This window comes from Rattus rattus, chromosome 4 (genome assembly GCF_011064425.1).
Source record: "Rattus rattus isolate New Zealand chromosome 4, Rrattus_CSIRO_v1, whole genome shotgun sequence".
Classification (NCBI taxonomy): domain Eukaryota; kingdom Metazoa; phylum Chordata; class Mammalia; order Rodentia; family Muridae; genus Rattus; species Rattus rattus.
This window is the reverse complement of record NC_046157.1, coordinates 180,113,140-180,140,016: the sequence shown is the minus strand read 5'-3', so window position 1 is coordinate 180,140,016 and position 26,877 is coordinate 180,113,140. Positions and strand designations below refer to the sequence as shown.

Here is a 26,877-nt window from a genome sequence, read left to right as displayed (position 1 = left end):
GGCAGCTGTGAGCCATCTCTCCTGCCCCTTAACACATTACAAATGGGGCATAATTTTGATATGCTTGAGGGAGAAAGGATATGAATGTTGATAATAAATATAATACATATAATTTGAGAACATCACTTCAGGCCCACACCTTCCTTGCCCCTTGGAGAGATGGCTCAGCAGTTAAGAGAACGTACTATTCTTTCAGAGGATCCAAGTTCAGTCCCCAGGACCCATGTCAGGCAGCACAGAGCTTGGTACTAGTGCTGCTGGGTTGTGGAATCAGAAAGGTGTGTAGCCTACTGAGAGAGTGAACTTTCATTCACTGATAGTCTGATCTCAGGGGAAACTCTGGACCTTAAGCCATTTTCTTCTTCTCTTTTACTTTCTGGCCTTGAGATGATTGTTCTGTTTGGCCATACGCTCTCACCATGAAGTTCTGCCTTGTCATAGGCACAAAATAATGAGGGCAAACAGCTATAGACCATGAAACAAAATAAACCTGTGATGGTTTATATATGCTTGGCTCAGGGAGTGGCACTATTAGAAGATGTGGCCCTGTTGGAGTAGGTGTGTCACTGTGGATGTGGGCTTTAAGACCCTCATCCTAGCTGCCTGGAAGTCAGTCTTCTGCTAGGGACCTTCAGATGAAGATGTAGAACTCTCAGCTCCTCCTGCCTGTCAGAACGCTGCCAGGTTCCTGCCTTGATGATAGTGGACTGAACCTCTGAACCTGTAAGCCGACCCCAATTAAATGTTGTCCTTATAAGAGTTGCCTTGGTCATGGTGTCTGCTCACTGTAGTAAAACCCTAACTAAGACAACCCCCCTTTTTTTCTTATAAGTTTATTGTCTCAGAAAGCCGTCTAACGCAAGGATGAAGGTCTGGTGTTGGCAATGGATGGAGATCCCAAGAAAGCTCCTGATGAGAACACAGACTGATATTAAAGTTAATGGCAAAGCCATGAAGCTCAGGGGAGTAGACTGATCTGGACAACATCTGTGAGCAAAACCCTCCTGTTAGACACATTCGATGTGAGCACACACACACAGGTTTAAAGGCATCAATGGATATATTGTAGGGTTTCACAAATTGAGCTCATAGGGCTTGTTAGGGAGAGTGCTTGTTGGATAAGCATGAGAACCAGAGCCTGGATCCTTAATACCTGTGTAAAAGCTTGTCTGTGATCCAGAATTGGAGTGTGGAGATTTTTGGATACTGGAGTTCACTGTCCAGACGAGTTTAGTGGTGAAGTGGTGAGTTCTAGTTCAGTGAGAGTCCCTATCTCAACACTATGAGACGGAGAAATGAATAAGGAGACAGCCAGACGTTGACCTGCTTTGACCTGTCTCATGAAGACAGATTCCTTAGCGTTGTTTTGAGTGTCGATTGATCAACACAACTTTTTTCTTCTGCTTCTCAGCTACGCGTCCAGCCATCGCAGGGTGGATCACAGCGACAAAGGCTTTCCATACTCTTACTCTGCCCTGCACTCCTTCCCAAGAAGCTCCCTCCTACCTCTAAAAACACAGGTGGCCTACACTGTTACAGTATAGCATGGCCACCAATCTCTGTAATTGCTTGGAGAGCTTTGCCAGCTGGAACACCAATAAACCTAAGGAAATGTCTCTGAGAACCTAACTTTAGTCAGAGCAAGAACCACAAAGACCTGGATTCACCTTTCCAAGACACCCTGGGCTGGTTTGATGTGGCTTTAGCCCTTTGTCACAAGCTCTCTCGGAAGCCACCTGCAACTGTGGTTTGTAAATTAGCTGCCCCTGACCTCTGAAGGGAAAACCTCCCAAATCCACAAAACCTCAACATCTAGTACCATGGGAGCCAAGGAGGGCAAAGGAAGGATGCTTTAAAAATGCACTTGGGGTGCAGAAGCAGGAGAATTGTTAGCATGAGGCCAGACTAGGCTTCTTCCTGACAAGACCCTGTCTCAAACCAATAGGATGGGATTGCTTGCGTCAGCCCTCCCCGAAGAGGGCTTCTCCTAAAGCCGAGAGGTCATAAAAATGTGGTTCTATGCATGAACGTCCGGTACTGTGTTCTGGCCTTGGTACCCAGTTGCATTCTGCTTATTATATTGTTGTAGACAGACACATTCCACCCCAAGATGGAGGTGCTAAAACAGAAAGTGGGGGACGGTAACAGGCCTGTGTCTCAGTCAGAGTGAAGAAACAAGGAACCCCAAGTAAAAGGGAATTTCCCTAGAAATCTCATGCTGGGAAAAGGCCAGCTCTGGGAAGAGATTTTACAGAGGTCCAACATCTTGTTGGACCACTTTCTATAGGAAGAGCTGGAAGTCTGAGTCCGTGGTGGGCAGGACACAGCAGGACTCTGTATGTCCTTGACTCTCTCCTGTCACTCGGGGACTCTGAAGATGAAGACAACGTTTAGAGGAGTCTTGGGTTTCCTTGTCCCCTTTCCCAATGTGGACACACTAAAGAAATCTCTCTCTCTCTCTCTCTCTCTCCTCTCTCTCTCTCTCTCTCTCTCCCTCCCCTCCCTCTCCCCTCTCTCTCTTTCTGTTTTATACTACTTTTTTTATTATCTTAGAATCTTAGTAGTTAAGAGAAACAACAACAAAGCAAGTATGTTTCTAGAGGGTGTCTTTAATTACCCTGTCCAGGCACCAACTCAAGAGACCTTAGTTAGTCATGAATTATAAACAATCTCTTCCATCTCCTCCTCCTCTTCCTCTTCCTTCCTCCTCCTCCTTTCCCTCCTCTTTCTCCTCCCCTTCCTCTTCTTCTTCCTCCTATTTCTCCTCCCCTTCCTTCTCTCCATCTTCTTCTTCCTCATCTTCCTCCTCCTCCTCTTTCACCTCCTCTTCCTCATCCTCTTCCTCTTTTTCCTCCTCTTCCTCCTCACCTTCCTCCTCCTCTTTCTTCTCCTTCTGTTCCTCCTTCTCTTCCTCTTCCTCCTCCTCTTCCTCTCCTTTATCTTCTTCTGTGTTGTGTACTGAGCCTAGCTCTGGAGCATGTAAAGCACGAACTCCAAGAACTTCATTTAGCCTGGCAGAATGTGGACGCTGATCGGTCTTTATGATGATGAAATGGGTCTGTATCTTGACTGCATGGTGGTTATGGGAATCCACACCAGTGATAAAATGCGAATTCCTCATTCCCAGTGTACCAATCTCACTGTACTACTTTGGTATTACAGAACCATCTGGGTTCATACAGTGTTAGTGATGGAGGAGACTAGGGAAGGTTATAAGAGGTCTCTGCACTTTTTGCAATTTCCTGTAGGTCTACAGTGCTCTCTTTCTTTCTCCCTCTCCCTCCCCTTCCTTCTCCTCCCCTCCCACACTTCTTCTTCCCTTCCTTTCTCTCTCTCTTCAACCCACCCTTCTTTTTCAGGTCAAGTTCAGACTGATCTAGAACTTGCTGGTCTCCCAACTGTCAATCCTCCCGCCTCAGTACCACGATTGATAGGAGTAGGAGACTACATCATCATACCAAGCCCAGTTTATGTCTAAATAAAAAGTTTAATACAAAAGATGTTCCATAAAAATAATAAAATCAAACATCTGAAGTCTCATCATGATCCTCTGGCCATAACTGACATTTTAGAGGAGAGAATAAACTTTCTCTTAAAATGTACTGGGGGTGGGCGGTTGGGTGGGTTATGTAACAGAATTACAGAGAGTGGATGAAATAGAAACTGGAGGTTCGTCTTAAAGAGACAGGGTGCTAATCCTATCCAGGGTTTCAGATGACCCTCCGTGCTACTGAGATTTGATCCATACCCAAATCAACAATTTAGGCAGAACGATGCTACTGTCTCCACAATTGATTTAAGCAGATCGATGATATCATATGTCTCCTTGAAGTCATAAGATACTCCAGGCACAAAGATTAAAATTTGGCCGTGGGTTGTATTTTTTTTTTTAGATATACATCGAACTAGTTATTATGCTCTGTCACTTAAACTAGGGATACCTGGAATTAGTATTATTAGAATTTGCCAGTATTGCTGATAGCCGGAAGGAAGAGGCGTAAAAGCAGCGTGCACTGCCACAGGCTATCAGCAGAGAGCAAAGGAACACCTCAGAGCGTCCATGGCCACACAGACATTTACTTGTGCTTAAAATAAACACAGGAGCGTGTCACGTGTCAGGAGGTCAGAGACCCCGTGCTGCTCATTTTGGTTTGCCCTGTTTTCAGTCAAGGCCACTGAGGACTGCGAGGCTTACCTAAGGCAGACTGAGAGTCACCTTGGGAGGAGTAACAGAAATTCAAAACCTCAGGTCATGATTTCACCACCTGGAGCTGCACACACTGCTATCAAAGGGGCTTTGGAGTGTTCTTCAGTATCAGCGCTAATTATAGTGTGGTTCTCAACCGAACTGCCTCGGTGCATTTGTTAAAGCTCATTTTGATTCGGACTGGTCTAATCTGGACTGACTGAATGTGGACTGTCTGTCTGTCCATCTGTTTGTCCATCATTATCTATCTATCTATCTATCTATCTATCTATCTATCTATCTATCTATCTATCTATCTATCCATCCATCCATTTACCTACCTACCTACTTATCTGTCATCTATCTTTGAGAGTTGAGGAGAAAGCTATTTATTTTTAAAATCATTTAAAGTGATGCAAAGCAATGAGTTTCAAGTGGCATTTTCATTCAGATGTGTCAGACTTCATTCTTCAGCCCCTCTGCCCTGTCTCCTGCTCTCTCTTCTCGCCTGTCCCTTGTATGAAGGCTTTTTTTAAAAAATAGTTTCTGAGAACCGGCTTATAGACAGTTGGTAGCATGTACAAGGCCCTAAATCCGGTCCCAAGCACCCCGGAAGTGCTGTGCTGTTGAATGCCTGAACCCCCAGCAATCTAGAGGGGGGCGCCAGGATCAGAAGTTTAAGGTCATCCTTGGCTACATAGTACATTGAAGGCTAGCCTGGGCTACAATGAGACCCTGTCCCCCTCCCTTCCCAAAAGCTTATTTTGTTTTAAAACGATGTCTAGAGATATATAAAAGTAAAGTGGTGAGAATTTTAGGTGCTATGTTTTCAAATTACCACTTCTTTCCTTTAGAAATTGTCTGACAAATCATGACACTGACGCTTCTAATGTACTGATTTGTGTTTTCTGACTTTTGTAAGTGGGTCATCTTTCTAGCTCTGTAAAGAGACCCGTCATGTCAGCATTAAATTACTACAGGACTTTTTTTCTTATTTAACACAAGGGCAGAGAGACCCTCGGCTTTTCCATCAGCCACAAAGCAGCATTTGCCACCTGCTTGGTTTACACCCTTGTTGGCACAAATCCCTCTTTCCCAGTCAGCCTTCCCCGCAGCGCTGTGGCTAGGCGGAGATTGGACATTTGATCTTTAAATCCATCATACTATCAACACAACAAAGTAGGATAGGAAACTTTAAACCCAGAGGTTTTTTATTTTTATAGGCTGTTTCTTTATTCAAATTTTTCTCTATTTTTAAACACCTTTACCTTAAACTTTAAGCAGCCATTTCACAGACAAAGCAACATGGGAGACCATGGCTATAAAATGTGGGCAAACGTTTTCTTTTTGTTTTGTTTTTTTTTTCAAGACAGGGTCTTAATATGTAGCTCTGGCTGTCCCAAAACTCACTATGTAGATCAGGATGGCCTCAAACCCATAGAAATACTATTGGAATACTTTATCAGAGAAAGGGTTTCAGAAAATTTTAAGAAAAATTCAGTTTTCAAATGTGGCAGGAGCTAGATGAATATTTATGAGATGAATAAATGAGGAGAAATCTCCTGGGCTTCTCCTTACAGAAACAGTTATTTCATAGTATAGCATACTTTTAAAAATATTTATAGATGGATATAGAAGTAATCTGAGAGCTTTCATTGTCACCTGCCACCCATGAAACTTGGTCAAGGTATATAAACTCTTTAACTTTCAGAAAATTTTCATCATTTTATTTATTAACTAATTATAATAATATTCTTATTTGTGTGTGTGTGTGTGTGTGTGTGTGTGTGTGTGTGTGTGTGTGTAAGTGCCCTGGGGTCTGCGTGGAGGCCAGAACACAACTTTATGGAGTTGTTCTCTTATTCCACCTTTAAGTGGGTTCCAAGGATTGAACTCAGATCTTTAGGGATTCATGCTTTTTTTTTTTTTTTAAAAACAAACTACTACCTGCTGAACCATCTTTCTCACCTTTATTCTTTTTAACTGTATTGTTGGGGAACTCTGCTATTAAGATCACAATCCCCACGACCAGACAGCTCTCTAAGTTTGGTGTAAAACAGAGGGCTCCCTTTCTCTGCCTGTTTGGAGAGCATCCCTGAATACGGTGCCTGGCCTTATCTGAAGAATGACCTGTGCAGACCTGCTTAACTTAGCACCTGCTCTGACTTCCTGCCCACATGATAATTAGGCACTGTACTATGACCAATTAGTCCTTTCCACCTGTACCCTAAAAGCCCTTATATACCCTATTCCTGGAACAATAAAGTTGAGCTACTGAAGCTGATCCCAGAACTTAGTACTCATGGCCTTTGGAACCCGGCTGGCCTCTGCTCCCTTTGTCCTTACAGGCAGGTGGCTGGCAGTCCCCCAGGAGAAGGGAGACCCACACTCTATGATGAAAGTGATATCACACGCATGCCGTAAGTATTTGTCTAATGCTGTTGGTATTTGAATGTTAATTTGGACCCCCAAATTTGTTTGTACAATGGGGTCCACACATAAGACACTGAGGAACCCTGTCCCCAGTTAATTCTGATTGGTTAAAAAAGATGCTAGCAGCCAATAGCTGGGGAGAAGAGACTTAGGTGGGTTTAGATTTCCCAGACTAGAAACCATGAGGAGGAAGAGGGGGCCACGATACTTTAGAAGAACAGTGTGTGTGTGTGTGTGTGTGTGTGTGTGTGTGTGTGTGTGTGTGTCAGAGCCACCATGTAAAAGGGCAAAGAGAAAATGGCCCAGAGAGTTGCTTGACTGCATCAAGAACAGTCTGCTCTTCCAGAGGTCCTGAGTTCAATTCCCAGCAACCACATGGTGGCTCACAACCATCTGTAATGGGATCCAATGGATAGCTACTAAAATGTACTCACATACATAAAATAAATAAATAAATAAATAAATAAATAAATTTTAAAAAGACATTAACCTATAAAGGCTGTGAGTATGTTTTTCATTTGGTAATATAAATGGTCAAAGATGGGAAAGATGGGAAGAAAATTCATGCCAGGATTTATTCAAATATTCTTACTACATGTATTCATGATTTCATGACATAATTATGCAGTTGGTTCACAATGCTTGTGTCAAGTAGCATGTGTACAAAAGTTAACTTTGGATGTTATTAATAAACTAAACCGGATCGATAGCTTTGAAATCAAAGCCTAGGTAGAGGCATTCTGATGTGTAATTTGCATAGTGTTCCCTGACTAATCTCTTAGCCTCCTCCCTTCACTTCCTGTCACAGTGGAAGCCCTTGGGGCTCTTCAGTATTTGCTCATGACAGTTCTCCCTGAGCAAAGGTGCACTCTTGCCTGGCTATATAAGGCATGGGCACTCTCCTATCTAGAGAGGACTTACATACTTTCCCCAAGTGAGATGAAAACATCTGGTTCTCTTCAGATTTTAAATTATTCTTGGTGTCAGCCAGCGCATCTGTACTTTCATGATCTTTTAACATTACAGAGGAATTCCATCTCCAGTGCTCCAGAGACAAAGGGGAAGTCAATGTGAACTCTTCTAAGACTCACCCCTGTCAATCTTCTCAGATGTACAACACACCAGTGTGGGTTATCTTTCAAGTGGAGTCGGCTGCCCCAGAAAATGTCCTCCTTTCTCTTTCTTTTTTGCCTAAGTTTTCCGAGTGTGTGTGGGTAGATGTCCAGTTTTGTGTGGAGAGATTCGAAGCTAGAAACGTCATTAGCAGAGAACAAGGAGCCTGGCCAGGCAATATCCAATCATTTATTACTTGATTTTATCTCAAACCGAATACAAAAAGGACCTTGTTCGGAAGGCTTCTGCTTGATATCTGGTCGTGTGCTTCTGAACTTTCCCTGGCTGCTTTATTAAAAGTTTATTAATTGACTTAGTGCCTGGCAGGAAAGAAGTGAGCTCCGAGATCTGAGACTTCAGTTAAGTTTGGTGTGAGTAGCTGCATTCTAATCTCATTTTACATATAAAGAGATTCACATTAAATTTATAATCATGTAATACATCACTTGAGAGCAGGGACTTGTAGGTGCAGAGAGCTATTTTCTGGTGACGTGGATATATTATTCTGATTTTGTGTCTACCCAAATGATGCTTATTCCTGCCACTTGCTGCTGCTGCTTCTTCTTCTTCTTCTTCTTCTTCTTCTTCTTCTTCTTCTTCTTCTTCTTCTTCTTCTTCTTCTTCTTCTTCTTCTTCTTCTTCTTCTTCTTCTTCTTCTTCTTCTTCTTCTTCTTCTTCTTCTCTTCTTCTTCTTCTTCTTCTTCTTCTTCTTCTTCTTCTTCTTCCTTCTTCTCCTCTTCTTCTTCCTCTTCTTCCTTCCTCCTCCTCCTCCTCCTCCTTCTCCTCCTCCTCCTCCTCCTCCTCTTCCTCCTCCTCCTCCTTCTCCTCCTCCTCCTCCTCCCTTGGAACAAGGTCTCCTGTGTAGCCAAGTCTGGTCTTGAAATTGTAATCCTGTCTTAGCCTCTGAAGTGTTGAAATTACACTTATGTTCCAGTACTAATTTTTCTTTGTCTTTCTCCACTCTTTTCACCACGTTTCTGGTCCCACCATGCAGCCACATATGGCTGTGATGTCCTATTTCTCTCTATTCAGGCTCAGATACAGAGTATCTACCTAGACGCCATCTTGCCTAGCTAAAATGAAAACCCACCCTTAAACACACTCCACCCCACTGGTATATCCTGTAAGAAGTCAGCGTTGTCCATCACTCCGTGGAGATCAGGTTTTGGCTCATCAAGCTCTACTGTTACCAGGGATATCTGGGTGAAGGAGGCAAGAGTGCTTGTTTTTCTCAGACATGAAGCCAACCATCTGACCTTTTCATTTTACTTTCCTATCATAGCTCTGATCTTAACCAACAGTGGCTCATATAAAACCTGGGCAGGTTTATTCCTTTTGATCCAGTTCTGCCCACTTCCCTTTCCTCTCAGCCTAAGCTGCCCACTGTTCCCCTCTCTACTTCCATGAGATCCAACTTCTTTAGCCTCCACATATGGGTGAGATCATGTGACATCTTTTTTTATATGGGTGAGATCATGTGACGTCTATTTTTTTTAATATGGGTGAGATCATGTGACATCTATCTTTTTATATCTGGCTTGCTTCACTTAACACAAGCAGGAGGGGAAAGTTCTAAAGCCCCAATGTACAGCAGGATGCCTGTAACATAAAATAGGTATTGTATACCTCAAAACAGGTAGAATACTATTTTTGTTTTTGCTATGTTTCTTTTTTTGAGACAAGGTTTCTCTGTGTAGCCCTGGGTGCCTTGCAGCTTGCTTTGTAGACCAAGTTGGCCTTGGACTCAGAGATCTCCCTGCCTCTGTTTCCCACAGGCTAGGGTTGGAGATATGTGCTTCCTTGCCCACTTCAGAAGAATATTCTCATCACAAAGAAACAATATTCTGTTTCATAGGGGAGGGTGGTGGACACATTGTCACAACTGATGACAATATGTGCTTGTATCAAAGCACAGAATTATTAAAACTTTATCCAATCTATTGTATTGAGAGGGGTCTGGGTGACTGAAGCTGATTATGGGCTCGGAGAATACATGATTCTCTCACAGACACACTAGCAAGTCACCAAATCAGTGGAAGCATGAAGATCAGTCACTAACTCCCTGATGTACTGTGATCCGAGCAGCTTGGTGTGTTACCACACACCTCATTCCATCTCGAAGGTCCCTGCAGCTATTACAGCGGATCTTATCAGCACAGCTCTTCCATGTGGCAGAAGAACCTCTGGACTTTGTTTATGATTTGGTTCAGCAAATACACATCAAAGGCAAGGCTGGAAGAGAAAGGGCCAACTAAGGGTTTTGTTGGACATGGTAAGTGTTAAAATGGACAGAGATACAAATCAAAGTCTTAGCCCGTAGACTGCCATCTGTTCCTAATAGCCGGTGACACATATGAAGTCTTCCTTCACAATGGAGGATGTGTGGCCAAAATGGACCCTGTTGTGAGTGTCCAAGAGTAAAGAGCAAAGGAAGACAAGTCAGAAATCTCCACTGTGCCTACTATAACCCTCGAGTGGATGACAGTGTACAGTGAGAACCACCTCAGAGCAAAGTCAGTCCTGATGACCTGGTGACTGCACACTACAGAACATTAGCAATTCCTATGAGTGTGTGTGTGTGTGTGTGTGTGTGTGTGTATGTATATATATGTATATTATATATATATATATAATCCTGATTACATGTATATCAGGAAATTGTATTTGCTTCATTGTGTAAGAAGCTACTAGTAAAAGACAAAACAAAACAAAGAAGAAATCCCTAATCTGCTAGTACTTACTAAGAAAAGAGAAGGACATGGGATGGAGGTAAGGGAGGACACGGGCAAAGAACCTCACAATGTAAATTACAGATTCCTTTCAGAAAGAACAGATCAACGAGACAGAGCGTGAAATGTAATACCAGCACACACTGGATAGATTTACCCAGAATTCACTGTAAAGGTTTTCTTGAAGCTGTTTATTTTTCCATAATGTTTAGTTAGTGCTGAGTGGATGACTGAGAGTGAAGCCAATAGCTGCCTCGTGTGAAAACCTGGCATGGTACATGTGATACACATCTCCCCCTCACCTAGAGTGACTCACAGAGCATAGAGCCTTCCCATGCACACAGTTGCAGGTGGATGTTGCCTGCATTTAGGATGGTGAGGTGGTACAGTGGACTCTGTAGTTTTCATTCACTGTTCCTGTTCTGAGAAGTCTCTCACATAGACCCTCCCGTTAAAGCTCCCAGGGTCAACTCATAGCCTCAAGGGGATGCCCTCCTAGGCAACAGTCACCTCCTAACAGTCTTGTTGGATTCTAGTGAGGACTCCAGAGACTCCAAATACTGCCACAGTGTAAGTATTTCCTGAGGTAGGTAGGGATCACTGCTAAGCAACAAGAGATAGGTAAACCTGGGGTCTTTAAAACATCAGGACCATCAAATACCAGACTAGGTCATAGTCATATATTGTAGTTCCTTACAACCACGCTAAGCCTAGCAGGGTTTGAGATGGGTACACAGTGCCAAGGATGAACACAGCCTGCTGCATTTATATCCCCCACACTGCTACCAAGGGAAAACCTCACGCCATGAAGTGTCCCCTGTGGTCCTTCAGTACCATTTCAGACAGCCCACAACCTGCCTAGCAGAATCCCAACCTCTGTATGGAGTTGACCAGCAGTCACTATAGATAGAGGCCACACAGGTGAGCAATGAATTATCAGCTTCTGCTAGGTGTCTGGAGATATTACCTCTGACCTGTGGGTTATAATAATGTTGTCTAAGTTATGTCTTAGAAACAGGGAGCCTGCTTTTGCTAAAAGCATCGACTCTTTCCTACAGCCATGGCTACCTGATTTTTAATGATTAAATTCTAATATTAAAATGAGATAAAAGGTCTGGCATCCTTGTCTCTATATCACGTCTGTTCCTTTGTTGCTACAACCTTTGAGTCAGACTTCACTCAGGTCTGTATTTAGCCATGGTGATCCTTTGAGAAATGTTTTGTTCAAAACCATAACACAGGGTGAATCTTGTCTACCTCTCTTTGGAGTAGATATGTTTATTCTATCCTGCCCTTCTGCTCTCTTGTCAGCTCAAGCATCCACAATCTTTCATTTCTATCACAATGGTAAACCAAACCAAGAGGCCAAGATGTCAGCAACAGGTAGGACTTACAGTTTTGAAAATCCTAACACTCTTATGATTAGTCCCATGCCTGGGGGATATAAATGCAGCAGGCTGTGTCAACAGCAGGAGTAATGCAGCTTTAAGTCTCTTCCTGATAGTTTGCAAATTCTGAGAGCAGAACAATAGCTCATAAAAAGGAAAATACTCATAGAAACCCCACACCATAACCATAACCAAGTGATGTTCACTAAGCCTTAGCCCACTCTAAAAACATTAACAAAAGTCTGATACTTCCTTTGTTCATGCAAATTGCCTGGTCATCTCTGGGCCATCTGACTGAAGTCACCCAATATGAGTTGAAGTCCCAACACTTAGCCTTGCCTGTTCTGTTAAAGTCTGTGGTTCATTCTCATTTTCACTTGTCCCATGTCACAAGATCCCAGGGTCTGATTTCCTTCCCTGTCCAATGTTTGGGGTACTTATAAAATTATTTACTATCTACCTGGAATTAACTGGGAAACCTGGATTTTATTCGTCAACCTAACTGTGTGAACTCTGGAGAGTCTCCAGTGGGAGGAGGGTGGCAAGGTCTATGTCTGCAGATCTGAGAAGAACTGCTGTGGAGAGTGCAAATTCCCGGCTGCTAGTGATAAAAGCTACAAACTGTTCTTCTAGATGAGCAAGCTACCACCAGCCAGAGTCTCCTTGTTACTTTGTGTCAGCAAGCCAGGCCAGTCAGAGTCTGCTTGCTACTCTGTGTCAGCAAGCCAGGCCAGTCAGAGTCTCCTTGTTACTTTGTGTCAGCAAGCCAGGCCAGTCAGAGTCTCCTTGTTACTTTGTGTCAGCAAGCCAGGGCAGTCAGAGTCTGCTTGCTACTCTGTGTCAGCAAACTGAGAACTTCTACAGTTCTTCCCCTGGCCCAAGTGAACCAAGCTCTGAACTATTTGAATTTAAAGCACATATGGCTGGCAGGCGATAGAAATGGGCCCAACAATGGAGAAAGGTTGTTTGGGGGCAGGGTTGGGGGATGGGAGACACTGTCAGACACACACTGGTAAGCCGTAGGGCAGCAGACCTTCAAAACCACACATGTAAGGCATGATGTTACACATACAGAATGTGCAGTGGCTGGTTTTTAAAAGAAGTCATTAGTAACACTTCACAAATCACCTTTATTTCATTCACTTTCTGACACTGCTCTTGAGGAATTTCCTATCAAGTAAGGTATGTGTAATCCATTCTCTTCTGTCTGGACACTAATGGCCAGGGTCACAGTGCTGAGCTTGCTCTTAAGATGTTTATGCTAGAAGCACTTTTCAGTTTGGCATGGCTAAAAAAAGTTTTTTTTTTAATTTGTCAATTTATTATTTATCAATCATTTATTGATACCATATCCTGAGTAGTTTTTAACACATTCATCATTACTTAACTTGACCTTTAAGTTTGATGGTGTCTTTGTAAAATTGCTTTACTGGATTTAGGATGAAGTTGACCATAAAGTTAAATCCAGTTAAGAGGGAGGGGTTTTCTTCTTGGCATTCAGTTGTTATCTAGTCACACATAACTCAAGGCTGTATCGCTATGCAGGTTCTGTACCCTGGAAGCCAGTTAAGCTTTCCCATGCCTCGGAACCTAGAATCCGGCCATAAAACTACACATCCTGTGCAAAAAGTCACAGTTTAAAGGGAGGAACTGTTTATATATAGCAGGGTTTATAACAAAATAAACCTGCTTTTTGTTATAATAAAATGTGTAAGTCAATATTACTGGTCCCTGCCCCTTTGTTATTTATTTATTTTCAAAAAACTTAACAGGATATTTTTAGGTCTCTTGGAAGAGTCACACCATGGCCACCTTGGTATAAAGGAATAAATTTGACTCCAAGAAACAGGTGTTTTTAATCGCCACCCAGAGATTGCTTATTGAGAATCTGAGTAGGGTGGGATCAACCAGAGGACGCTGGGCTGTCTCTCCTTGAGCATAGCAGCAGCTGTTCATGTGGATTCTCACATGGTGGTGGAGGGAAGGGCAGGTAGGCATGGAGGGAGGGATGGGTAGAGCCAGGTGTGGAACCAGTCTTTCTGTGTAGGACATAGGTGGCATTTCTTACTGTTAACCATGTGACTATGCCGAGGACACCCAATTCCTCGACAGCTGTGCGCAGCTGCGGCCAGTCTGGAGCTGCCAAGCTCACTCACCGGTGCTGCTCTGGATGGTCCTCACGGTGGTGGTTGTGCGTGGAGGGGAGGATGACCTCAGCGACACGCACTCATCATCCTGGGAGCAGCCCTTCTCGATAGCCCGCACGTAGCTATGGCTCCGCATGCGGAAGCAGCCAGGCATGGGCAGGTCCAGCGCTTCCACGGCCTGCGACTCCAGTTCGCTGAACACAGACTCGCACACGGATTCGAACTGTCCGTTCACCTCCATCTCGCTCACCTGCGGGAAGACACAGGATGGTAAACTGGCCCTGCAGTTCCCCACCAACATCTCCCGCTCAGCATCTGGAAACTTCATTTCCCATAAGAGCAGCACCACGTATGTATCATTCCAGTGTGTAATCTGTCTTAGTCAGGGTTTCTATTCCTACACAAAACATCATGACCAAGAAGCAAGTTGGGGAGGAAAAGGTTTATTCAGCTTACACTTCCACATTGCTGTTCATCACCAAAGGAAGTCAGGACTGGAAGCAGGAGCTGATGCAAAGGCCATGGAGAGATGCTACTTACTGGCTTGCTTCCTCTGGCTTGCTCGGCTTACTTTCTTATAGAACCCAGGACCACCAGCCCAGGGACCAGCACCACCCACCATGGGCTGGGTCCTCCTTCCTTGATCACTAATTGAGAAAATGCCTTACAGCTGGGTCTCATGGAGACGTTTTCTGAAGGGAGGCTCCTTTCACTGTGATAACTCCAGCTTGTGTCAAGTTGACAGACAAAACCAGCCAGTAAGTACAGTAGCATTTCCTTTACGTCACAGATGATGTGTGAATGGCATCTAGCTGATAAAAAGATGACATTTTTAAGGAAGAACTCGCTTTGCAAGCCAGAGGATCTGAGTTGATATGTGAAAAGTGGTTACATGTGCTTGTAGCAGAAGCATTGGGCAACTCAGGTGGCAGAGACAGGCAAATCCTGATAGCTTATTGGCCAGTCAGCCTAGCCAACCAGGGAGCTCCAGTTTTGGCGAGAGCCCTTGCTTAAAAAAAAACAAACAACAACGACGACAACAAAGTGGAAAGCAATAGAAGAAGACTCCTACCCCTTGGTCTGGAACACACATCTGCATACTTGGGTGAAGTACCTTCTACCGCCGGAGGAGAGAGAGCTTTGTTTCTAAAACAGTGAAGAAGTGCATGCTGGGAAGGAAGCTCCGCCCAATGCATTCTTGATAATTCTATTTACAGTTTCTAGTTTATTTTGCATGACTGGAGATGAAACGCACAGCCTCTTCTGGGTGAGCATTTTACGCCTAGGCTCTGTTCTCCAGCCGCTCCTTATGGCTAAGTGGGAGTTTTCAGAGTGAAGTTCATTGGCTCGTGGTCAGAGTTCATGTATTTCAGTGTAACTTTCCAGCGACTGCTATTTTTGTAAACCATTTTACTATGCCTTTTGAAGTGGCTAGTTCATCAAATACTTTCAAGGTTGACTGAAGCTGAGTGCACAGTATGAAACATACATTTCCCATTTTATTTTGTTTTGCAAGATATATTCTGTGTTAAAATAGGTCAAACCCAGATTTGTCAAGATCTTAAAAAGCACTGTTAAGATTTCAAACTATGGTCAGGTTTCAATTTTCATTAAAAAAATCCATCAATTTATCTTTCTTTCTTGTTTGTTTGTTTACTTATTTATTGGCTCTTTGTGTAGTCCCAACTGTCCTGGAGCTCTCTATGTAGACTAGACTGGCCTTGAACTCAAAGAAATCCTCCTGTCTCTGTCTCTGGAATACTGGGATTAAAGGTAAGCACCACCAGGCCTGACCTCATCCATAAACTCTATAATACATTTATGAATATCTTTGAATTAAGATCCACTTAAAAAAATCATATAATTAAAGCGCCACCACCACCACCACCACCACCACCACCACCACCACCAGATTTTGGCCTAATATGATGGTGAATGCCTTAGGTAGAGGCAGATGAGTTCAAAGCTACATACTGACTGAGTTTTCTGCCTATTCCTTTGAGGCAGGGTCTCTCTCTAAACCTGGTACTAGCATTTCCTTAGCTGCCACCAGCAAGTCCCAGCTCTCCTACTACGTTTTCTCAGTCCAGAGCTGGGGTGAGAGACATGTGTAGATTGCAAAGCTTGTTACTTGGGTGTTGGGATTCAAACTCTGGCCCTTCCAATACTTCTAAATGCTAAGCCATCTCTCTAGCCTTTTGAATATGTATACCTTTAAAAAACATTAGTTAATTAATTAATTTTCTGCATGTGCATGTGTACACCTGTGGGTGCCTGCCTGTGTCATAGTTGCCTGTGGAGATCAGAGAAAAAACTTGCTGTACTGGATCATCTCCCTCTACCATGTGGTTCCAGGTATCAAACTCAGGCTATCAGGCTTGGTGACAGGCACCTTTACCCAGTGGGCCACCTCTTTAGCTCAGCCATTGAATCGGAACCTGAAGTAAGGGTCTTCAGGGGTTTGTGGATTTTACATGTGACTTATTCAAGCCTGGAACCATATCAAAGCAATCTATTCATGTATGTGCTCATAGCTACAACTTCTTTGAGTTTTTCCTTTCCATTATTGTTGTAACAAATGTCACAAAGGAACAGTGAAATAGCTATCCTTTCTCAGGTTGCAGACATTAATTAACCTTGGGTGTCTGTCTTTCCAGAGGGTTCATATACCCTCTTTTCTAGTTTTAATAAAACTTGAGTCATACAGCAAACACAATTCTGTAACTTGCTTTTATTTTGCTGAATCATCTAGGCTAAACACACATTCTCAGTAGGATTGTCCCTCTTTCTACACAGGCATAGAAAAGCAAAGGAAATAAATGCCTAACAACAGATAATAACAACCAAATATCCTTGGAAATACTAAAAAAAGAACATTTCCAAGCCACCTTTCAGCCCTTCACATCTTAACAACGAACCATCTCTAATTTCTACATTATCCATTTTTAAAAGTTTTGCCCACCCAAGTGCGAATGCCTGGGCCCTAAAGTTTATTCATCAAAACCAATCTGATACAGAGGTTTTGAAGGGATCAAAACTCAGGGCCTCCTGTATGATAGGCAAACAGTATTCTTAGAGGCGTCCCCAGCCTCTAATACATCATTTATTTAAGAAATTAAGTTACACTAATGTTTGTATGTATTTATGTACATGTATGTGTATACATGTTATGCGTGTGGTGTGTGTGTGCCAGAGTTTGCACATGCTCAGAAGACCTCTTGTAGGCGTCAGTACGCAAGTGTCCAATTTGTATGGCTTCAGATTGTATTGTTAGAAAGTTTTATTTTAAACATTGTTAGGTGAATTTCATAAATTGCCAAGTGGTCCTTTGGGTTGCAATCAGGACACTTTTTAAAGTGGTGTCATACCCATCCCTGCTGTTTACTCTTTATATCTGTGTGGAGTGGTAGTCTCAGCACCGACGAGAGCTCACTCTGAAAAACACCTGCTTGCACTCTCAGCCCTGCTAGCAAATGTCCGGCCAAGATCTTAAGCAGGGCAACTCACTTTTATCTTTGATAAATGTGCAATTAGAAATGTACTAAAGAGTTGCTTTAAAATGAATTTGTGCTTTATTACCAGTAAATCTGTACACCTGTTTTATATACTCAGATGCCTGGAGTTGCATGAAAAAAAAATTAAGGTGTAAAGTGCTCACACGCTCAAAAAGTTTAATTCATTGGTTTATAAAATTTTATTTGGAGCCTTCTTTGGAGCCTTTGGTGAATAATGTCAGATTTTAAACAGGAACTGAGTAACATGTGCTTTAAATTATGTATATTAATATATATGTACTGCTTGTGAGAGAGTAACTCTCACAAAAGCAACTCCGATTTGAAAAGTCAGTATTTATGGTTCAGTGACTTTGAAGAAGAAACTGTTCTCTGTATAATGGCAACATTGTGTCTGTAACAGTCAGTTTGACATTGTTCTTAAAGGTAATGTGTTATTTGAAAGTTGAATATGGTGCTGGAAAAATGATGTGTCATTAGGACTCCATTAAGGATGGTTACTCTTTCTGTATTTTACTTAAGGCCAAATGATGACCCTGTGAAACTGTAGCACTTGACCCAAAGACAGCATTAGTCTTTTCCATGCCTGATATCTTAGTAAGCTGTAATTGGGAAGTAATGTCCCGAGGAAGGTCATATTCACAGCCTAGAGACCTGAAGCAGCCAGCTGAATACCAGAGTCCTGTTGGTGGACGTGACATGTTCTCCTGTTCTGAACACACTAAGGTTATAACGTTATAAATGTGTGTAATTTCTTTTCACAATTGCATTTTATTTTTTTGAGAGGGTTTTATCACCTAGCCCCGACTGGTATGGGGCTCGCTGTGTAGATCAAGCTGGCCTCGAACTCAGATCTCTCTGCCTCTGCCTCCTGAGTGTGGGATTAAATACATGTGTTACCATACAGAAAATTTTAACTCACAGATACATTCTGTGCGCAAGTCTTGCCTCGATGACCTGCTCAAACTGTTAACACTTTTATGATTATGGTTTTGTCAGTGATGTCTCCCCTTGGGCATGACCCTCTCAAGCAACATTGCAGGTAAATCCTCCTCCATCAAAACCTTCCTGAAAACTGGCTGACACCTAACAGACAGGTTATGATTTCTCAAGGATTCCCTCCTTGTGCCTGACCCATCTGCAAAGGGCCCCTCCTGTCCGAGACCATCAAGACCAGGGGCTTGCCCGGGATGAACTTGTGGCCCACCTGCAGCACTTGGCTGCATTTTTGCCGACTCCATCGGTGGTCTTTGCGCTGTGACCACCTCTGCACCCTAGCCCTCTCCATTCTCCCTGATAGTGCACGTAGCCACTGAGGCTCTGACAGCTCTCACCTGGCTTATGGTGCTCATAGCTCGCATGTAGCTCTCGTTTCTGGAGCGGAACTTTGGTGACGTGAGCAAACCTGCAGGATCCAGGCTGTCCAGGCTTCTGTTAATGGAGACTTCACTTACTGCCCTCAGGTAGCTGTGACTCCGGATCTGGAGTTTGGGGGAGTGTTCGTTGGAGATCCTGGAAGAGAACAATGAAAGCATTTGGGTGAATGTTCGTTCACTGGAGATCCCGGAAGGGACAGACTCAGTGGGGACAGCGGTAAGCCATGGCTGTCCTTTGTGCAGGACTCTGAACACCAGGGCAAACACTACTGATTTCTGTGATTGCTAAAGTTGAATATGGTGGCTCGGGAGGAAAACATCTTTAGTTGTTTCTATTCTTGTTTTCTTTTAAATTAAAATTCGTATTAATTGACACATAATATTTTTATGTAATACATAGGGTTCACGGTGTGACATTTTAGTGTGTGTATTTAATATAGGCTGGTTAGATAAAAATAAGTGATGTAACCATAACCTCAAACACTTATTATTTCTTCATGCTGGGAACATTAAAAATTCTCTCTCCTCTTGACTTTAAATGTACATTTTATGGTTGCTAAACATAAGCTTCTGACTATCCCACAGGACACTAGAACTTATTCTCCCTATTTAACCATACCTGTGTGCACCTTAGCCATCCTATCTTTATTCCTTACCCACTCCCCCAACCCTCTGACATTCTATTCACGACTTCTATGAAGTCAGCTTTCTAGGCATCCATGCACAAGAAAGAGCAGGTTCCATCCACACAGCCACAAATGATACTCTTTAGTTCCTCTATAATAGCTGACCAATAAGTATTCCATTATGCATATGCACTGTGTGTTTTCTTTGTCCATTCTTCAGTTTATGAATTGACATCAAGGTGGATTCTAGATGTTGGCTATTTTGAAAGAAGCCACAATGAATATTAGAAAGTTGATGTCTTTCTTAACATTCTAATTTTATTTTCCTTGCATATACATAACCAGTGGTACAGCTACTAGGTCATCTGGTAGCTTTATCCCTACTCTGATGAGGGGCTACCATATTGTTTTCTGTGATGGCTATGATGAAGATTTTAAATTCTCACCAACAGGGTTCAAGACTTTCCCTTTTATTCACAAAAGGGAACATGCCCTTCCCCCATTAAGATAGGCTATTATGAAGCCCAGGTTAGCCTCTAGATTGTCATGTAGTTGAGGCTGGTCTATGATTCTCCACTCTCCACTTCCCAAATGCTAGGATTTCAGATGTGTCATTACACCCAGCTTAGAAGGGAATCTTGTTTCAGGAAATCATTAAGGTTTGATGACATTAGAGAACAATCAAAAGTCTCCTTAACCATGAAGAATTTCCCCTATTAACGCTCAGACACCCTGAGGAGGAAAAGAAGCATCAGTGGCTGATCTACTTCAGAAGTCCGTGCTTGGCAATGTATCCGATTTTCTTTTGTAGGCATTTGTTTTCACTTTTTGTCTTAGTAACAGCCAGTACCTCTGTATCTATACCTGTCTACACATTCAAAGCCTTTCTTTCACTCAGTAAATCAATTATCTATGTAATTCTCTCACATAATTGAGATTAAATTTAGGGAGGAAAAACCCCTGAAATCCCGGCTATTGAAAATGCACATATTTCCAAATCTGATCTGTAAAGACAACTCTTCCTATACTTTGTAGCCTATAGATTTCCCTAACCGCACTACAGGAGCTTAGAATTACAAAATTCTCATTGAAAAAGTCAAGCCAGGGATGGGGAGATGGCTTAGTTGGTCAGGTGTCTGCCAAACAAGCATAGGGCCTTGAGTTTGCATCCCTGGAACCCACATAGAAATCTAGGCACGACTCACAGAGCCAAAGGTGCTACGAAGGCTACTGTGGGAGAAACATTATTACTAGGCTTACCCAGCAGTGGGCCTTGCACGCTACAATGCTGACTTGGCAGATAAGATGTGCCTACTGGTAAAAGAGTGGCACTGTTGTGGGAACAACCAACCACTCTCTGATTGGCCAGCTTTGTAAGAGGAAACCGTGCTTGGCTAATAGTCCATGGATGGGGATGGGGCATAGACCCTGAGGGCAGGAAAACCTGTAAGTGTGTCAAACTGCCTTCCGAATAGTTTTGTTTATACCCAGAGAGTGATGCTACTCTCAGCCTTGGTCAGAGACACTTGTGGGCAGCTCTCAAGGCAGAGACTCTTGTCAAAGCGCTTGCGCATAAGAGACTAATGAATTCTCAGTCCCAAGTGGGACATTTCTACCATACCCTCCAAGATTCAGTGAACATTATGGAAGAGGAGACAGGAAAAATGTTGGGGCCAGAGGATGGGAAGGGACGCTATGAAATGCTGTGTTCTGGATACGACATGGCTGGTGCTCTTGTGAATTCATAGTGGTTGTGAACTGCAGACACTTGAAAAATCAAGTCGGTAAACATTTTAGTACAGATCGGGGAGAGGCCTTGAGGCACTATGTCTATTTGGGGAGCTACTGGCTGCTGGTCAGTTGATCATGTTCCACTAGATGGTCATTCACATAAGCATTCAAATCAGCGGAGATCAACTATTTACTAATGACATTAAAAGCAGCTGAATATTCATTTTGGGCAAAACACCTTACTGCTATCCATGCAGGTTAAAAATATCAGAAACATCTTAAGTAGCATCTGGATAAAAATCAGATGGTCAACTCAAGGAAAGGGCTAAGCAGAGTTCATCGAATGAAAATAAATATGGAGGTTCATGGGAAAATAGGTTCAGATTCTGCCAGGCACATGACCAGGTGTGCAGTCTCACTGGAAATCAGGAAGATGCTGACTAAAAAGAATGATGCATGCTTACACGGTACATTCCTGAACTCCCGTGGGAGGTGAGAAAATTCCAAATGTCCTTTAGGTGGCAATGTATAAGGTCACACTTACTCATAAAGCTTACGTGAGGCTGCTTAGTAACGGCTGAGAAACATATTCCAGATAATATCAAAACCCCAGGATTTGCCTAGCAGCTGGCTTTTTCCCTCATCATTTGTACAGACAAAGAAATGAAAACAGATGTAGGATAACATGTCCAAAGGAAACACTGTATTTTATTACTACAAGAAAGAAACAGACGATTCTAAAAACCTGTCCTATGGGTTTTCTGGGCAGCTTCCCAAGTATGAAGACACCTTTGCAGGGCAAGAGGGTGTTTTCTCCAGGCTACATACTAGTCTGGTGATTTATACCAGATCAAAGGCCATGCCAAGAATTCTATCAAACCAACAAACTTCAATTCATTTTCTTAAGGATCTGTTTTTTTCCCCTCAAAGATCGTTTTAAGCATTTATTAGCTAACGTTCACCTCTGCTAAGAACATGATCGCACGATGACAAATGTGTTTCTTTGGCTATTTTGCAAAATGCCCCAGAGCAATGACACTTCCCAACATAAATGATGACGCCATTGTGTATAGTCATCAGGGAACAATGGGGGTGGGCCTCCATAAACAGGATATATTCGAAAGGAGAAACAAGGTCCTGGTTTTGAAGAGTAAGTCTCTGCTGGCTGAGATGGGAAAATGAGGCATTGTTGTGGCAATCACCCTGGCCTCTTGTTATAAATAAGGCATCATTCCAAAACTTTAAAGTCGGGGGAAAATTGTCAAGAAGGAACTGAATAGCTTCAGTGACTCATTTCCGATAAAAACAACGCATACCTTAGCAATCCACCACACAAGAGGAAATGAACTTTATCTTATCTAGAAGGTAGAGGCTGCAGATATTCATACAGAGAAGACAGGACACACTGGGTCCGCACTTCCTGGTGGGGAAGAGCCCAGCAAGAAATGCCAAGACTCATTGCCACGGCTCCCCTCCTCCCAGACAAAGGATCTTCTCTGAAGGGAGGTGTACACACTCAGAAACGTTAGCGACATTAATTACTTTTCTGGGTTGGCCTTTTGAAATGAGATCAGTTTTTTTCCCACTGTCCTTTCCGAGTCACCTCTGAGACTTATCTTTTTGAAGTTCATCAAAACTGAAGTGAGATTTTGGTCTTACTGGGCCAGAGAACTCCATTCACTTTTGTAGCCACTTAAGAGACAACCCTTAAGGAGGCTCTGATCTTGAGGCTGTTATTGCAAAGAAGATTCTAGAAGACTCAGACCAGGAAGTTTCAATCCAATGTCTCAACTTTGAAATATAGAACTAAAAATGACTTCATTGGTGGTTTTTCTCCTTCTTCTTCCTCCTCCTCCTCCTCCTCTGCCTCCTCCTCTTTCTCCTCCTCTTCTCCTTCCCCACTCCCTCTCTGTCTTCCTCTTCTTCCTCTTCTTTCTCTTCTTTCTCTTCCTCCTCCTCTTCTTCCCCTCCTCCTCCTCTGCCTCCTCCCCTTTCTCCTCCTCTTCTCCTTCCCCTCTCCCTCTCTGTCTTCCTCTTCTCCCTCTTCTTCCTCTTCTTTCTCTTCCTCCTCTTCTTCTTCCCCTCCTCCTCCTTCTCCTCCTTTCTTTCTTGCAGAGAATTGATTCCAGATGACTGCATCTAATGGAAAAGTCTTGGGAGGGGAAGGGTCAACTTTTTCTCTTTTTTCACCTCATCTTGACTCTACAACATCTGGTACATAAACTGATTCCTCACAATACAGAGGAATCTGAGTTTGTATTATTCTGAAAATAAAGACATTTGATCTTGGCCATGACACTCTTATTAAATTATGCTCACATTTATAGGTTAAGTGGAGAGGTGCTGATTCATTGGGCTTTAGGCTAGAAAATGGTGCTTTAGTGAGTGACTATACTTGACTACTAGTTTTTGAGACTCCATGAGTTAATCTGCTTCAGTAAAACTGAGGCCAACTTTCTTTTCCTCATCCTGTGTGTAATGCCTTGACGGTTTATCTTGTGATCAAGCTGTTACTTGGATTGGCACCTCTTGAATGATTTCCACCTGACATTTGTTGTTATTTGTTAAAGACCTAGGTATCCCTAATACTCTACTATGTAGAAGTTTACATAGTGTTAAGTTAACTTATTTACTCATTATAGAATTTATATTGAGACAGGGTCTCATTAATCTATCCAAGCCTGGCCTTGAACTTGAAAACCTTCTGCCTTAGCTTCCCTCATGCTAGTATTACCAGCAGGTGCCACCAAGCACAACTTGTTAAAAGCACTTTAAAGAGAACCTTTAATTTCTGACTTCTCCACTGCAGTGTTTTGAATAATGGCCCCCATAGGCTCATACAGATGACTGCTTGGTCACCAGGGAGTGGAGCTCTTTGATAGTATTAGAAGGATTAGGAGGTGTGGCCTTGTTGGAAGAAGTGAATCACTGGGGGTGGGCTTTGAGGTTTCAGAAGCCCATGCCTGGCCCAGAATCTCTCTCCCTGCCTATGGATCAGGATGCAGTTCTCAGCTACCATGCCTGCCTGCTGCCACACTCTCACCATGATGATAATGGATTAAACCTCTGAAACTGTAAGCAAGCCCTCAATTAAATGCTTTCTTTCTAAGTGTTGCCTTGGTGATGGTGTCTCTTAACTGCAATTGCACAGTGACTGAGACATCCATCTTTATTCCTCTCCCTTCTATTTCTCAGGAACTGTTGCATAGACGTTCATTAGTGTTGTTCCTTAGTGTTCCTCAAACTTGCCCTTAAATGCTTTTGTTTTTCCATGACAGTACAGTTGTTTATCTTCCTTTGAAAGTTTTATCACTACGCCACAACTGTCTATTTTCTCTTCTTATTCTACATTTTTTCACTGGACAACTTAATCTGACTGTATTCTTGATTTTACACTAACCCTCCCCTCATCTATTTGCCATGTACAGCTCCCTCCTAGACCTGGACATTAACGTTCCATTAGCTACTGTGCTGTTTCCCCTGATGCTCCACCAGCACCAGAACTCATTGTGACCTCCAAATGATACCCATGCCGCCTCTCAAAATAGTTTACATTCCAATGAGTACACTAAAGTCTACACAATTAAGCAAACTGGAAACCTGGAGTTGTCTCTGTCTCCTCTTAAAGGTCAAAACCCAGTTGGTCACTACACATCTTCAGCTTTGCTTCCTACACACATTTGCAATTGGCGTCTCTCCCCACTTCTCCTCCCACTGCATGCTCAGTTCAGCCTTCATTGTGATTCTCCTAACAAAGTCCCCTGCCACTAGGCTACACCCTCTGAGGCCTCAGTGTCTCTTGCTATTACAGTTTAGATCTGTCTGCAGATGCCTCATGAAGTGGAAACTTCCGGTTTCTTGGAGAGTTAGTTATGTCAAGTGATGTTTTGTTGGGGCACACGGATGAAAGGATGTTTTGCTAAAGCAGACACCTGGAAAGGACTGAGGATGTCTGGAAGGAATATAAATATGACCCCGAAGACAGTGGGAGCTTGAGCACTGGTTTGCTTTGATCTGCCTTGCTAATTCTTCACTAACGACAGACACTGGTTCCTCTTACATTGTGTTGCTGAGCTCTACTTGTGGTGACACCATAGAGAGACACCAAAGAACTTCTCATTAGGTTCGTATGGCTTTTTGCCACTTCAGAGGCCTCAGGCTGGTTGGTGAGCCTTGTGGTCTCTTCTGGATTGAACTGTCCTTGGTGGTTTTTGCGTGGTAGCTGCCGAGAGGACTGGACTGCAGCTGACTGAACTGCTGATATCCTGACAGTGAGGACTGGACTCACCCCTGAAGAACTATTTCTAAACAGGTCTACTTCCCCATGTCCTAGTAACTTTTCTACTACTTCTGGTGGGTGGTGGGCTAGAGGGGAGGTTGAACTCTTAGTAAAGTAGGTTGAAAAAAAAATTAGGCCTAAAGCCTCCTTCACTCTCCCTCAGCCATATGAAGTCTCCCTCTTTGTCTCTTGCATCAGTTTTCCCATCTTTACGTCTATTTTTATTTTCATTTTTACATGCTCACAGACTCTTTGGGTTCTTAAGATCTCAGACGGCAGAGTCAGTGCTGCATTCGTCCTGTTACCTGGAAGCCTGCTGTGTGTGTGTGTGAGTGTGTGAGTGTGTGTTTTTGCGTGTGAGTGTGTGTTTGTGCGTGTGCGTGAGTGTGTGCGCGTGTGTGTGTGTGAGTGTGAGTGTGTGTGTGTGTGTGTGTGTGTGTGTGTGTGTGTGTGAGTGTGTGTGAGTGTGTGTGTGCGTGTGTGAGTGTGTGTGAGTGTGTGTGTGCGTGTGTGGGACTCTTTGTTGAAACAGAGTCTTACTATGTAGGCCAGGTTAGCTTTTAACTTGTGACCACCAGCTTCCTTAGTGCTGAGAACACAGGCGCCACCGAAGGCAGGGGAGTTTTAATCTTCAAGTCACTAAGAGGAATGGCTAACAGTTGTTAGAGATTCTGTTGTGTCAGGGGCTGTATTTGGATGCTCTCATGAAGATGGAGGATGTATAAAAAAATAAGGAGAATGACGTAATTATTGTACTCTGCACCACAGTTTTCTTTGGGACTTTTCCTCACCTACTAAGATCTCATAAATGGTTTTTATTGCTGTAGGTTAACTGCTCAGAGAAGGCTTCGTCATGGTGGTTTTAAACTCTCTCTTTCTCTCTCTCTCTCTCTCTCTCTCTCTCTCTCTCTCACACACACACACACACACACACACACACACAAAGTCCTTCATTGAGCTCTATCCTGGTACTATCTGCATGTCCTTTCTCCCTTCCAGCTTCCTAGTAGTCCTTCTGCTTTGTGCCTTAAAAAATCTGAACTGTCTGGAAGACAACATATAATGCTCGACCTGGTGAGTCTGGGTTATTTTGCTTATCACGACGACCCTCACTTCCATTCATCTTACTGCACATTTCGTGGTTTTGTTCTTCATGCTGACGGAATGATACTTCATTACTCACATGCATCACATTGACTTCATCCATTCATCTGTTGGTGGGTGTCTAGGCTAACGGCTTGACTTGGGTATGTGAACAGTCACGAAGGATTTAAAACCTGCCTTGTGACATTATGAACACTTTAAAGTCCATGGTTCGATGGTTCTTGGCATATTTATAGAATTGGATGAGCATAGC

General features: G+C 43.0%; 1 protein-coding gene across 12 annotated transcripts in view; it reads right to left on the bottom strand.

Moving 5' to 3' along the window:
* The window catches only part of Dlgap1 (DLG associated protein 1), a 705,387-nt gene that overhangs the window by 152,133 nt on the left and 526,377 nt on the right, over nucleotides 1-26,877 (bottom strand). For all 12 annotated transcript variants that reach the window (XM_032901733.1, XM_032901736.1, XM_032901735.1 and 9 more), the window contains 2 exons: nucleotides 18,843-19,020; nucleotides 14,006-14,246 (listed from right to left, as the gene is read on the bottom strand). In XM_032901733.1, the coding sequence (XP_032757624.1) occupies nucleotides 14,006-14,246; nucleotides 18,843-19,020 (419 nt within the window). The remainder of the gene's footprint in view (nucleotides 1-14,005; nucleotides 14,247-18,842; nucleotides 19,021-26,877) is intronic.